Source organism: Phaseolus vulgaris, chromosome 2 (genome assembly GCF_051622355.1).
Source record: "Phaseolus vulgaris cultivar YP4 chromosome 2, ASM5162235v1, whole genome shotgun sequence".
NCBI classification, from domain to species: domain Eukaryota; kingdom Viridiplantae; phylum Streptophyta; class Magnoliopsida; order Fabales; family Fabaceae; genus Phaseolus; species Phaseolus vulgaris.
In genome coordinates, this window is record NC_143499.1 from 36,222,058 (window position 1) to 36,236,259 (window position 14,202).

A 14,202-nucleotide genomic window follows, 5' to 3' on the forward strand; every position below is an offset into this window, starting at 1 on the left:
TATAGAAGATAGTAAACTTTAATTTTTCTTAGGTTCGAGTTACTGTTTAAAATATACCATTCCCAGAAAATAAGGAGTTCTGATAGATAATGTTTTTTGGTTAAGTTTCTAACAAAACATTCTTATGTGGGAAATTAATTTTTCCGAGTAAAAATATAAAAAAACGACTAAAAATTATATTATGTTATTTTTATTAAATAATTTAATTTAATGCGGTAGAAAACTAATGTTTTTGATAATATTTTTCAACAACCAAACAAAATTTAATCATTTAAAAGATTCGTAATTCTCTAGTGAAAAAAAAATATTTTTATATGAAATACTCTTTATTTTTCTAATAAACTTAATTTATTGCTCAGTAGAGAAAATATGTATCGCAAAAATAAGTTAATAGAGTATAAATAGACAAGAACTAAGACAAAATTAAAATATTTGGACGAAAATAATCGAGAAATAAATATAAAAAATTGCAGAAATAAAATATGAAGTCCCTTATTTATTTTTATATATATATATATATATATTTAATTAATTTATGTATCTCTGCCGTCACTAAACTTCTAAACTATTTTCTTTCATCTTTCTCTCCCTCTCTATCTAGTTAATTAATTACACACGTGTTAAATAAAAGTTAAAAAAAAAGAGATAAATTTAGAATCCTTTTGAATATAATATGAATAGAAAATTAATTATTTCATATTTAAAAATAAATTATATGATAATATTATTCTTCACTTATCTATGATTGTTGGTATATTTCTTAGCTTAAGGAGTTAATAAAGTTTAGTCCTAAAAAATTAGATGAAATGGAGGAAAGATTATAAAATGAAAAAGTTATGCAAGGCAAGGGTCAAAATATAATGTATACAAGGAAAAAAGAGCTAAGTCAATAGGTAAGGACACATTTGGTACTATGCGGAGTTAAGGAAATAGTGTTAGGATATTTCAATGTCAAAATAAGAGATAAAAAAAATAATGTTTTTCCACAATGTAGAGATGATTGTGAAGTTGTTTAGCATATAACACTATTTTTACTTTTATTGTTTTATTTATATTTTTTTTCTATCTAATACTCTTTTTTTTTTTTCTATTTAACATCGTATAAACAATTAATAAATTAAAAAAATTGATAATTTTAATTTTAAATGTATTAAAAAAATAAATGTATTGGTTGTAAAAAAAAAATTTAATGTTTAAAATAATTAAAATATAATTAATGAATAAAGAAATGATTTTTTACAAAATAAAAAGAAAAAAAAATAAATTAAAAGTGTTTAGTTTAAAATTTATTTTTTTTAAGAATGAAGAAAATAAAAATTAAATTCTACAACAACATAAAAGTTGAATTTATAAACATAAATTAATATTTTTTATTATTATTAATGATGTAATCAAGTTAATTTCAAGTAAAAAATACATGTCATAATTATAATAAAACCAAAGTCGAATAGTATTAATTAGATTTTTTTTATATCTTTTATCTGTATCTTATTTTGTTTTGCCTTTATTTTATATTTTTCTGTTTTTAGTTATTGATATTTTTTATGTTATTTTTTAATTTTTTTTTATTGTTGTTGTTTTTATTTTCTATATTTATTTATTTTTACATTTTTTTTTTCTTCTCATTTTTAAGCATTAAGTGTAGCATTTGCATTAGTTTTTTTTTTTAAAAGATTTTGCATTTAGAGTAGACACTTCAATATTATCTAAGTGTCCACTACTCATTAATACTAATTGACTTTGATTTTTTTAGAATTATGTTATGTATTTTTTATTTGAAATTAACAAGATTACATCACCAGTAATAATAAAAATAAATACTAATTTATGTTTAGAGATTCAACTTTTATGTTGTTGTAGGATTTAATTTTTTATTTTCTTCATTCTTAAAAAAAATTAAACTAAACATTTTTAATTTACTATTTTTTTATTTTTTTTTGTAAAAACTCATTTCTTTATTTATTAATTATTTTTCTAACTATTTTAAACATTAAAAATATTTTTTTTAATGCATTCAAAATTATTATTATTTTTTATTTATTTTTTACTTTTGGAACAGTGATTGATTGGGAAATAAAAAAAAAGGTGCTAGATATAAAAATAAAAATAAAAGAGTGCTAGATGAGAAAATAAAAGTGCAAATAATGTTATATGAGAAATTGAGTCGATGATGGTTATATCACAACTAGGTAGAAAATATGTTTCTAATTTGTTTCTAATTTGAAGTTATTTCATTCAATTATTAACTAAAGAAAAATTATAAATGGTATTAAAAGTATGTACAATGTGAGCGTAGTGGGTGACCAGAAATAGTAAATGGGATTCAAAGATAAATTTGAAGAAAATTAAGTCTTAACCTTGAGTTAGGGAACACAAATTTCTCTTCTATACCAAAAAATTAGCATTTGTGTTCACAAAATGGTATGAGTTTGTAATGTGAGAGTAGTAAAAGTTTTGTTCCAAATGATTTTAACTTCATAATTTTATATTAAAAACAATGGATAAATTAAAAAAATATTTAAAGTGAATTAATTGAATAAAACGTTATTTGGGGTCATCAATAATAACAATGTATTCTTGTTGATGATAGTCCAATAAATAAATTTAAACCTTTGAAAGATTTAAGACATGATGACTCATTAACATAATCCTTTTTTCCCATAGTAACCGCATAAATACATGAAAGAAGTTTAAAAAAAACTAGATTGGATAAAAAAATATGGGAATATGAGATTGATGCCAATATAATTTTAGGTATATAAGATGATACGGGTAAAGAATGGCATAATCCATAAATGTTTGTTGAAAATCACACATCGACTACAGATAAAGACATTTCATAATAGTATATAAGTTAGTACGAACCTTAAATTATAAGTCGGTTTTATAAGATTAAGTTAAATTTAAAATCCACTTCTTAATTTAATATCAGAACTTATCATAACAAAAGTTTTTTGAACCTATTATGCCACCTAACAACAAGTAGGAAATAAGAACGTGACGTATGAAGAATTAATTCTTAAAAATGGTTTATAGTGATGGACTAATTCTTATGCATAAGATAATAATCAGAAATAACATTCATGAAAAATACATTGTTGTGAAAAAAAGGTGTCCAATTGTACACAAGTATACAAAGAAGGAATGTTTTAAACTCAAATTACATTCCATATAGGGATGAGAAGCTTGGACGTGATCCTTTTTGCGGATAAGATACCTTTTGTCTTAATTGCAATGTAAGGATGTAACAACATCTTTAGCTCTTAAATTTATTAGTAATTGAAAATATATAATGGTGTTAAATTTTTTTTATCTTTTGACTGTATACGAGTTAAATTCTAACTGTCTCTTTATATATATAAATATATTCTTGTTACTAAAAAAAATAGGAATTAATTTATTTAATAGTATATGATAAATTTTCTCCTCTTTTTTTTACATACACATAAGTTTAAGTTATAATAGTAATTAAAATTTCTCATTACTTAGATATATGTTTAAGAAAAATATATACATCATAATGTTAATTTTTCAAGTTGTGTATAGATTATTTTTTTTTATATTTTTTACAACATAAAAATAACTATATAATTAATAAAATATGAAACTTTATAATTTAGTTAAAATTATTTTAATAATTTGTTATGACAAGCATTATTTACTTTATTACTTTTTTTTATCTCCAGCACTAAATAATTAACTATAAATAATCTTTTTATTATAATATCACATTTTCTTATTTATTTTATCATCTTTCAACAAAACTAAGTCCTTAAACCAGACATAGGGTATGGTGGTTTAGATAAATAAATATAAAACATTTTAAAATAAATAAATATAAAACATTTTAGAATGATTCAATTCTTATAAATAAAATTCTTAACCTCTTCTTAAATAGAACCTTAACCTCCTATCAACAACTAACAACACTTCTACAAACCCCAAAAAACAACAAATGACAAATCAACATTGCAAAACATGAATTAACCAACTTAAATTCATGGGAATATAAATACCCTATACTTTTTTCAAATAAATACCACATCCATTTCTTTGTCATTTTCATTTCTTCTGATGGAGATCAAGCTCAAGAGGACATGGAGGCCAATCAACAAGATCAAGAAGAGGTGGAGGCACAAATGGAGGACGCCCATGGAGGTCAAAGTCCACCTCAAAGGATTACAAGAAGCATGTTCAAAGCTTTGGGAGCTAGAGGACATTTATTTTCTCTTTTTGTAATTTCTTTAGTTGGAGGTGCTTAGAGGGAAACATTAGAAACCTCTTTTGTTTTAGCATCTTTTAGGCTTTAGTTAGGAGCTTTAGGAGGGGGGGTGTATTAGTAGATAGGTGTAGGAGTAAATAAGGAGGTGCCAAAGTGAGAGAAGGGATCACACCTTCCTCATGCTTTGTTTTAGGCGCAAATTCTAGAAGCTTTTTAGGAGGGAGTTTTTGAATTTGTGTAGCTTACTTTTCAGCACCTTAGGCTATAAATATAGGTGCTCTCTTTGTAAAATTCAGATTGGAATTAATCTAAGAAAACTCTACTCAATTGAGTGACCTTTGGAGAGCTTTTGGAGCCTTCTTCTCTAGTCTTATCTTGATGGATCAATGGAGTCCTCAAGTGGCGGCATCACTCTCATCTAGGAGCATTCCACACTTCTAGTGGCGAGATCATCCATCCTCCTTCCATCTTCATGAGCATTCTCTTCTCCTTCCTTTCTTCTTCTTCAATTGTTCATGTTGCTTTGTGTTCTTGAGTTTTTCAGTTTTGGTTTTTCTATTTTCCAGCACTATGTTCTGTTTTGTTCTTAATTCTGTTTGGTTCATATGAATTGTTGTTTAATTCTGTTCGGACATTCCAGCTTTCATTCCCTTTGTTGATTCAATTTGACAATATTTGGTTCATCCAAATGAGTTTGGGATTTGGTACTAGTTTTTGGTGAGTTCTTGTCTTAGAACAATGATCCAACTCTAAGAAAAGTGCCTCTATATTTTCCAGCTCAAGGTGATTCCTAAGAATGTCAAGAATCTTGTTCTATGTGGCTAGTGGAATCACATCATGTGGAATCACATCATGTGGTATCATGAGTCTTAGGTTCATTCTTGTTTAATTGTTGAGTTGTGTGCACTTTATTTCAAGAGCTCTTTTAATTTTCTTGCAATTTAAGTTTCTGTTTTAGAATTTTAATTGAGTTATCTTGCTGTTTTTTTTCTTTTACACCAAGTGCTTGTGAAAAGGTTTATGGCACTCATAATTCTTATGAGTATGGTTGCTCTTTTGGAATGGCATTATCCTTCCTAGAGTTTACCTTAAGCTTCCTTTCACTTGTTACAATTTGTGATGTGTCTTTTAATTTTTGAATCATGTCAAGTTTTGTCTTAGTCATGTTATTCCATATATGTCATTACTTCTAGTAATACTTTTATTGTTTTGATTGTTTCTTGCTTTGATGTCATATAATTTTCTGAATTGATGTTGATCCTTTGTGCATTTTCTTTTTAGAATTGAGTTCATACTTGTATTCTAGACCTATACAAGTTCCAATACATCATTTTCTATTATGTCTTTGATAGTTCATCATCCTGTTTTTTATTCCTATTAAGATTCCTCTGTTTCTGAAAAAAGTGCTTACTGTTTTTCCTTATTGCAACTGATTTACGTACTGTAAAATTCTGAAATTCTGGATTTGAGATATTCAAAGTGTTAGAAAAGAATAGAAAAAAGAATCATTCAAAAATATGAAGTACACAAAAAATGATAAATAAAATAAAAAAAGTGTACATTCCTGCCGAAAAAAATACGGTAATCTGGCAGCGATTTTGAAAAATTTATTTCTCTCAATTGGCTTACTGTTTTTAATTGATTCCAGTGCCATTTTTGAGTTAACATCTTGAAGTTTCTGTGGTATAAATTTGATAATCCAGTTCGCTCTACAACGTTCCAGTTAAATCAGAGAATATCACGCACAGTTTGCATTTAAAAATTTTTCCAGTAGCTAAATTTTTGTTTTCTTCATCTACTCTAGTGCTTTTCCTTAGGTATTCTTTTGTGTGCCTACTTTTCTCATTGAGTTCTTTATTTTCTTGATTGTCTTTCATTCTTACTCTTTGAGTTTGTCTTACATATAGTTTTCCTTTTGCAATTACCTTTCCTTGCTTATACCTTTTCTTGTTTGTCTTTATTGTTTCTTTGGTTTTGTGGTGGATTGCTCTTAAGATTGGTGTGCTTGCTTTGACATATTTCATTTGAGGATTCCAAGGCCTCAAGATCAGATTGGTGCAAGACCATTATTTCTTTGAGAGTGATATCTTTTTCAGCCTTAGTTCACTTCGGCAGTTTCATTGCCAAAAGCTCACTGTTTTTGCTAATTTTTAACTTGTTTGCTGTTTTGTGTGTTTGCTGTTTTTTAATTACAAATGGCTGGATTTTCAAGTGATGCATCCTACAAGCAGAATTCTCCTTCCAAAGCTTCCATTCTTGGTGAATTACATGAAGCTCAAAGAACAATTAGACGGTTGGAGGAGAAAATGCAAAAGATGGAGGTCCAACAATCTAGACCATCTCCTTCTATCCATGATGGACATCATTCTCATAGACCATCTTCAAGAGCTTCTTCAAATGATGTTGGCCGTGAAGATGAGCATAGGAGAAGGAGACCTCCACCCCAAGTCCATGGACAAAGACATCATCACCAAGGGGAAAGAATTCACTACGGCAATGGCTTCTATCATGATGCAAAGTCCAAGCTTCCTTCGGTCAAGTTACCTTGTTTTAATGGTTCTAGTGATCCAAATGTATATTTAGATTGGGAGGCTAAGTGTGAACAAATTTTTGAGATCCATGAGATCCAAGATGAGCATAAGCTCAAGCTAGCCACCCTAGAGTTTAGTGATTATGCCATGAAATGGTGGCATGGAATTGTAAAGGACATTATCTATCACAAGGGTCCTCCCGTGGACTCTTGGAACTCTTTAAAGGATCACATGCGCGCTAGGTTTGTGCCCCCACATTTTAGGAAAGACCTCATGTTGAGACTCCAACGGTTTCAACAAGGCACGCTAAATGTGGATGAATATTATAAGGAGCTTGAGACGCTTGTGCTTAAAATTGAATTAGAAGAAAGTGAAGAAGCCATGGTTGCTAGGTTTGTGAGTGGTCTTAGGAAGGATATTCAAGACATTGTTGAGTTACAAGAGTATTCATCATTGGGTTCTTTAGTTCATCTTGCAATGAAGGTGGAAACCCAACTTGCTAAGAAAAACTCTTTTAAAAATGCTTCCAATGATGGATACTACTCCAAGTCTTGGAGAAACAAAACTTCTTTTTCTAAACATCCTTCCAAAGATTCTTCTTTCAAACCCAAGGAATCTAAGCCATCTACTTCTAGACCTAAGTCTCCCACTAGAACATCTAACACTAAATGCTTTAAATGTATGGGTTATGGTCATATTGCTGCAAATTGTCCTTCCAAACGAAGTATGTACATGCATGAGGGCATTGTAGTTAGTGAGCATGATTCGGATTCTCCAAAGCATTCATTGCATTCTCATGCATCTAGTGAGGAAGAAAGTGAATGTCCACTTGAAGGGGACTTGTTAGTTGTGAGAAGACTTCTTGGACAAGTTTCACAACCTTTTGATGAAAGTCAAAGGGAAAATATTTTCCATACAAGATGTCTTATTCAAAACAACATTTGTTCCTTGATAGTGGATGGGGGTAGTTGTGCAAATGTGGCAAGTACAAGAGTAGTAGATAAGCTTGGATTGCCTATTATCTCTCATACAAAGCCCTACAAATTACAATGGCTTAGTGAAGTAGGAGAAATAATTGTTAATAAACAAGTCCTCATCCATTTCTCCATTGGAAAATACAAAGATGAGGTATTATGTGATGTTGTGCCCATGGAAGCCACTCATGTTCTTTTGGGAAGGCCTTGGCAATTTGATAGAAAAGTTTTACATGATGGCTTTACCAACAAACTATCTTTTGAATTCCATGGTCACAAGGTTACTTTAAAATCTCTCTCTCCAAGAGAAGTCCATGAGGACCAAGTTATCATGAAGAAAAAGAGGGAGAGTGAAAAAGATAAAAAAGATAAGAGTTCTAAGCCTACACTCCTTGTGTCTAGGCGTGATATTGAAAGGGAAATAGTGGCTCATCATCCTCTTTTCTTAGCCATCCCTAGAACTCTTAGAATAGACTCACTTGTTGATAGTCCTCATTGCTTGGAAAATTTGGTAGAAGAGTTCAAAGATGTGTTTCAAGATCCTCCAAATGGACTTCCACCTTTGAGAGGGATTGAGCACCAAATTGATTTGATACCGGGCTCTTCTTTACCAAATCGTCCAGCATATAGGACCAATCCAAGTGAAACCAAGGAAATTCGCCAACAAGTTGAGGCTTTGATTGAGAAAGGGTGGGTGCAAGATAGCATGAGTCCTTGTGCTATGCCTATCATCTTAGTGCCAAAAAAGGATGGCACATGGCGAATGTGTTCGGATTGTAGGGCCATCAATAACATAACTATTAAGTATAGGCATCCCATACCTAGACTAGATGATTTGTTGGATGAATTACATGGTTCAGAAATCTTTTCAAAGATTGATCTTAAAAGCGGCTACAATCAAATCCGTATCAAACCGGGTGATGAATGGAAGACGGCTTTTAAGACCAACTTTGGTTTATATGAGTGGTTAGTTATGCCTTTTGGTTTAACTAATGCACCAAGTACCTTCATGCGCCTCATGCATCATGTTCTTAGACCTTTCATTGGTAAGTTTGTTGTGGTTTACTTTGATGACATTCTCATTTATAGCTTATCTTTGAATGACCATAGGTTGCATGTTAGGCAAGTTTTAGAAACCCTTAGGAAGGAACATTTGTATGCTAACCTTGCTAAATGTATGTTTGCTCTTGATCATATAGAATTCCTAGGGTTTGTATTGAGTTGTAAAGGGGTCCATGTGGACAAAACAAAGGTGGTGGCCATTCAAAATTGGCCTACACCGAAATCTTTGAATGAGGTCCGAAGTTTTCATGGACTAGCTTCTTTCTATAGAAGATTTGTCCCAAACTTTGGTACCATTGCCGCACCACTCAATGACATAGTGAAAAAGGATGTGGTCTTTCATTGGGGAGAAGCACAACAAAATGCTTTTGATACTTTGAAAGAAAAATTGACTAATGCTCCCATCTTGGCCCTTCCTAATTTCACTAAGACATTTGAGATTGAGTGTGATGCTTCAAGTATAGGTATTGGGGCTGTTCTCCTTCAAGAGGGCCACCCCATAGCCTATTTTAGTGAGAAATTGAAGGGAAGTCATCTCAACTATTCCACCTATGATAAGGAATTATATGCACTTGTTAGGGCTTTGTTTACTTGGCAACACTATCTTTTTCCCAAAGAGTTTGTGATACATAGTGATCATGAATCTCTTAAATATTTGAAAAGCCAAAACAAACTTAACAAGAGGCATGCTAAGTGGGTGGAATTCATTGAGCAATTTCCTTATGTGATCAAACACAAGCAAGGCAAAATAAATATTGTGGCGGATGCTCTTTCTAGAAGATACACCTTGCTAAATCTTTTAACCTCTCAATATCTTGGTTTTGATCACATTAAGGAACTTTATCATGATGACCTTGATTTTTCTCCCATCTATCAAGAGTGTCTTAAAGGAGGACACAAAGACTTTTTTATTCAAGATGGCTTTCTTTTTAAAGGAAAACGTCTTTGTGTTCTCCAAAGCTCTATTAGATTATCTCTTGTTAGAGAAGCTCATGAGGGGGGTTTAATGGGACATTTTGGGGTTGCTAAAACTTTGGATGTGTTGCATGAACATTTCTTTTGGCCACATATGCATAAACATGTTCATAGTTTGTGTGATAAATGCATAGCTTGCCGCAAAGCTAAGTCTAAAATGCATTCCCATGGTCTTTATACTCCTCTTCCTATCCCTTCAATGCCTTGGGTAGATATATCTATGGATTTCATCTTAGGCTTACCCAAGACATCAAAGGGAAAGGACTCCATTTTTGTGGTAGTGGATCGTTTTTCAAAGATGGCTCACTTTATTCCTTGCCACAAAGTGGATGATGCATGCCACATAGCAAACCTCTTCTTCCAAGAAGTGGTTCGCTTGCATGGGATTCCTAGGTCTATAGTGTCCGATAGAGATCCTAAGTTCTTGAGTCACTTTTGGAAGACCTTGTGGGGCAAGCTTGGAACTAAGCTTTTATTTTCTACCACTTGCCACCCACAAACTGATGGTCAAACCGAGGTGGTGAATAGAACTTTGGGACAACTATTGAGATGCTTTATTTCAGGGAATCCTAGAGTGTGGGAGAATTTACTACCCCATGTTGAGTTTGCATATAACCGAGTAGTAAATTCTACCACCTCCCATTCTCCTTTTGAGGTGGTCTATGGGTTTAATCCCCTAACACCTCTTGATCTTCTTCCTATTCCCCTTCTTGGAGATGTCTTGTGCAAAGATGGGGATGAAAAGGCTTCTTTTGTGAAAACTTTGCATAAAGATATCAAGAAGAAAATTGAGAAGAAGGTTGGCAAGTATGCTGAACTTGCCAATAAAAGGAGAAAAGCATTGTTGTTTGATGAGGGCGATTGGGTTTGGCTTCACTTGAGGAAGGATCGTTTTCCTACCCAAAGGAAGTCCAAACTAATGCCTCGAGGGGATGGACCTTTCCAAGTCCTCAAGAGGATTAATGACAATGCTTATGAGTTAGATATGCCTGATACATTCTTAGGTAGTCATACTTTTAATGTCAGCGATCTAACTCCCTTTTCTGTAGGTCTCCAGAATTCGTGGTCGAATTCTCTCCAACTCGGGGAGTATGATGGAGATCAAGCTCAAGAGGACATGGAGGCCAATCAACAAGATCAAGAAGAGGTGGAGGCACAAATGGAGGACGCCCATGGAGGTCAAAGTCCACCTCAAAGGATTACAAGAAGCATGTTCAAAGCTTTGGGAGCTAGAGGACATTTATTTTCTCTTTTTGTAATTTCTTTAGTTGGAGGTGCTTAGAGGGAAACATTAGAAACCTCTTTTGTTTTAGCATCTTTTAGGCTTTAGTTAGGAGCTTTAGGAGGGGGGGTGTATTAGTAGATAGGTGTAGGAGTAAATAAGGAGGTGCCAAAGTGAGAGAAGGGATCACACCTTCCTCATGCTTTGTTTTAGGCGCAAATTCTAGAAGCTTTTTAGGAGGGAGTTTTTGAATTTGTGTAGCTTACTTTTCAGCACCTTAGGCTATAAATATAGGTGCTCTCTTTGTAAAATTCAGATTGGAATTAATCTAAGAAAACTCTACTCAAATTTTGAGTGACCTTTGGAGAGCTTTTGGAGCCTTCTTCTCTAGTCTTATCTTGATGGATCAATGGAGTCCTCAAGTGGCGGCATCACTCTCATCTAGGAGCATTCCACACTTCTAGTGGCGAGATCATCCATCCTCCTTCCATCTTCATGAGCATTCTCTTCTCCTTCCTTTCTTCTTCTTCAATTGTTCATGTTGCTTTGTGTTCTTGAGTTTTTCAGTTTTGGTTTTTCTATTTTCCAGCACTATGTTCTGTTTTGTTCTTAATTCTGTTTGGTTCATATGAATTGTTGTTTAATTCTGTTCGGACATTCCAGCTTTCATTCCCTTTGTTGATTCAATTTGACAATATTTGGTTCATCCAAATGAGTTTGGGATTTGGTACTAGTTTTTGGTGAGTTCTTGTCTTAGAACAATGATCCAACTCTAAGAAAAGTGCCTCTATATTTTCCAGCTCAAGGTGATTCCTAAGAATGTCAAGAATCTTGTTCTATGTGGCTAGTGGAATCACATCATCTTCTCTCTTTTCTTCTCTTCCCCTATCCTTTCACTTCTCACTGAAGAACAAAATGGCCATCCTCAATGACCAACCTGCACTTGGTAAGCATCAATATTATTTTTGCTAGCTTTTGTTTTCGTCCTTTACGTTGCACAAACTAATTTCTCATGGTTATATTGCATGCATACGTTCACAACTTCAACAAGGCAATAATGTGCCAAAGAATAATAATGAGGCAAAAGATGAATTTATGGCTCCAGATATCAATGCATATGGCCACTCCTTTAGGTTTTTAATTTCATATGTTCAGTTAACTACTTGTGTTTTTAATTTCAAGTATTCTTTATATATGATTTTAAAGTTCCATTTTTAATGAAACTGGTATATGACAGAGATTATGACATTGAAAGCGAAAGACAAAAAGGCGTGGAGGAATTTTATAGGTTGCAACACATAAACCAGACATATGACTTTGTAAGCAAAGCAATATGTTGAATTGTTTTCACTAATACTTGTATGGATTTACATTTGCAAACTATGAATGACAGTGCTGATTAAAATGGAAATTGCGAATAACTGATAATGATTGATATGGATCTAGGCCAAGAGAATGAGGGAGATATATGTGACACTGGACAAAGCTGAAATGGGCATATGGGAATGTTGTGAACTGCTGAATGAGGTGGTGGATGACAGCGATCCTGATTTGGACGAAGCTCAAATTCAGCATTTGTTGCAATCTGCTGAGGCAATCAGAAAGGATTATCCTGATCAAGATTGGTTGCATTTGACCGCTCTTATCCATGGTAAATACTCTATATATACATGCAAATTAAAAGCTTGATCAATTTTAAATTTGCAACGTGATAGAAAGAGAGATCGGTATATGTATATGATGTTGTTGGTTTTGTTTCAGATCTTGGAAAGATCCTTCTTCTTCCTCGCTTTGGTGCACTTCCTCAATGGGCTGTTGTTGGCAAGAACCCTTCTTATCTAATTTAATCCTTATTATATGTGTATACACTTAGATGATCTCTGTTTCTTGTTTTGTTTCTTTATTCCAATTTGTTTTGAAATTTGAATTCGGCATTTGATCGAACAAGTTAAGGGCATGTTTGTTGCAGGAGATACATTCCCTTTAGGCTGTGCCTTTGATGAGTCAAATATTCATCATAAGGTAATCAATTTCGTGTGATCAATTAAGAAACATTTTATTCTTGAATTGATTATCAACGCAAACCCTGATTGCATCCTGATGAATATGCAGTATTTCAAGAACAACCCAGATTACCAATGCCCTGCATATCAAACTAAGAATGGAATCTACACCGAAGGATGTGGACTGCAGAACGTAATGATGTCATGGGGACACGATGAATACATGTATTTGGTGAGCCTATAAATGCATATAAACTTCACCACACGAATTTATATATATATATATATATATATGTGTGTGTGTGTGTGTAAAAATATATGATAATGCATGAATCCATACATGGTGGTGCATTGGAATGTGCAGGTTGCTAAGAAAAATGGCAGCACTTTGCCATCTGCAGGATTGTTCATAATCAGATTTCACTCTTTCTATCGTAAGCAGTTTCGACACCGACCATATATATGTTTTTTTATCTTCAATGTATCTGTTCCACCATTCTCCATTACCACGTAAATGACAACAACTTATAATTAAATTTGCAGCTCTACACAAGGAAGGTGCATATACTCATTTGATGAATGAAGAAGACGTTGAGAATTTGAAATGGCTCGAAGTATTCAAGTATGTATTTATAATTTTGACAATTTGTTTATTTTACTGCCATAAATTCTTCTCACTTCATAATGAACCTTTAAATAATATATATAATTTTGTACATTCATGCAGCAAATATGATCTCTATAGCAAGAGCAAAGTTCTGGTCGACGTGGAGAAAGTTAAGCCATACTATATGTCACTGATCGAGAAGGTGAATCTTTTATTTTATTTTATTCTGTCACGGTTCTTGTTGATGTATATTTATATGTGGGGTTTTTATTTTCTTTGAATTTGGCCACTTGCATTGCAGTATTTCCCTGTCAAGCTTAAATGGTGATGGTGAACCTTGTGAGACCAGCGATTTACTAAATGATGTTGAAATGCTTCTTCGAATAATAATAAAATTTCATCACCCCAAGCATCTTCAAAGGATTATCGAAAATTAAGGAGCAGTTGATATTACTGTTGTCATAAATTTCAAGATATGAAGGATAAACTTTCTTAAAGAATAGAGATTAAAAAATTGTTCTATAGATGTTGAAAGCTTAGATTTGTTTAAATTGAAATCTTGTAAAAATATAGATTGACATTATAATATTTGTTTCACAATGAAAG

The 14,202-nt window shown here is 32.3% G+C and overlaps 1 protein-coding gene across 1 annotated transcript; it reads left to right on the top strand.

Moving 5' to 3' along the window:
• The first annotated feature begins 11,901 nt into the window (after positions 1 to 11,901).
• LOC137809725 (inositol oxygenase 4) lies at positions 11,902 to 13,924 on the top strand. Its single transcript, XM_068610815.2, has 11 exons — positions 11,902 to 11,932; positions 12,026 to 12,119; positions 12,224 to 12,305; positions 12,433 to 12,637; positions 12,748 to 12,807; positions 12,956 to 13,008; positions 13,099 to 13,221; positions 13,354 to 13,423; positions 13,533 to 13,611; positions 13,717 to 13,798; positions 13,898 to 13,924. Exons 1-11 carry the CDS (start codon positions 11,902 to 11,904, stop codon positions 13,922 to 13,924), a joined length of 906 nt encoding a protein of 301 aa, XP_068466916.1.
• Positions 13,925 to 14,202: the final 278 nt, after the last annotated feature.

Coding starts and splice junctions, on each gene's coding strand:
- LOC137809725 (XM_068610815.2), top strand. CDS start 11,902: ATGGCCATCCTCAATGACCAACCTGCACTTG. Junction 11,933..12,025: donor CAATGACCAACCTGCACTTG/GTAAGCATCAAT, acceptor GCATACGTTCAC/AACTTCAACAAGGCAATAAT. Junction 12,808..12,955: donor TCCTCAATGGGCTGTTGTTG/GCAAGAACCCTT, acceptor TGTTTGTTGCAG/GAGATACATTCCCTTTAGGC.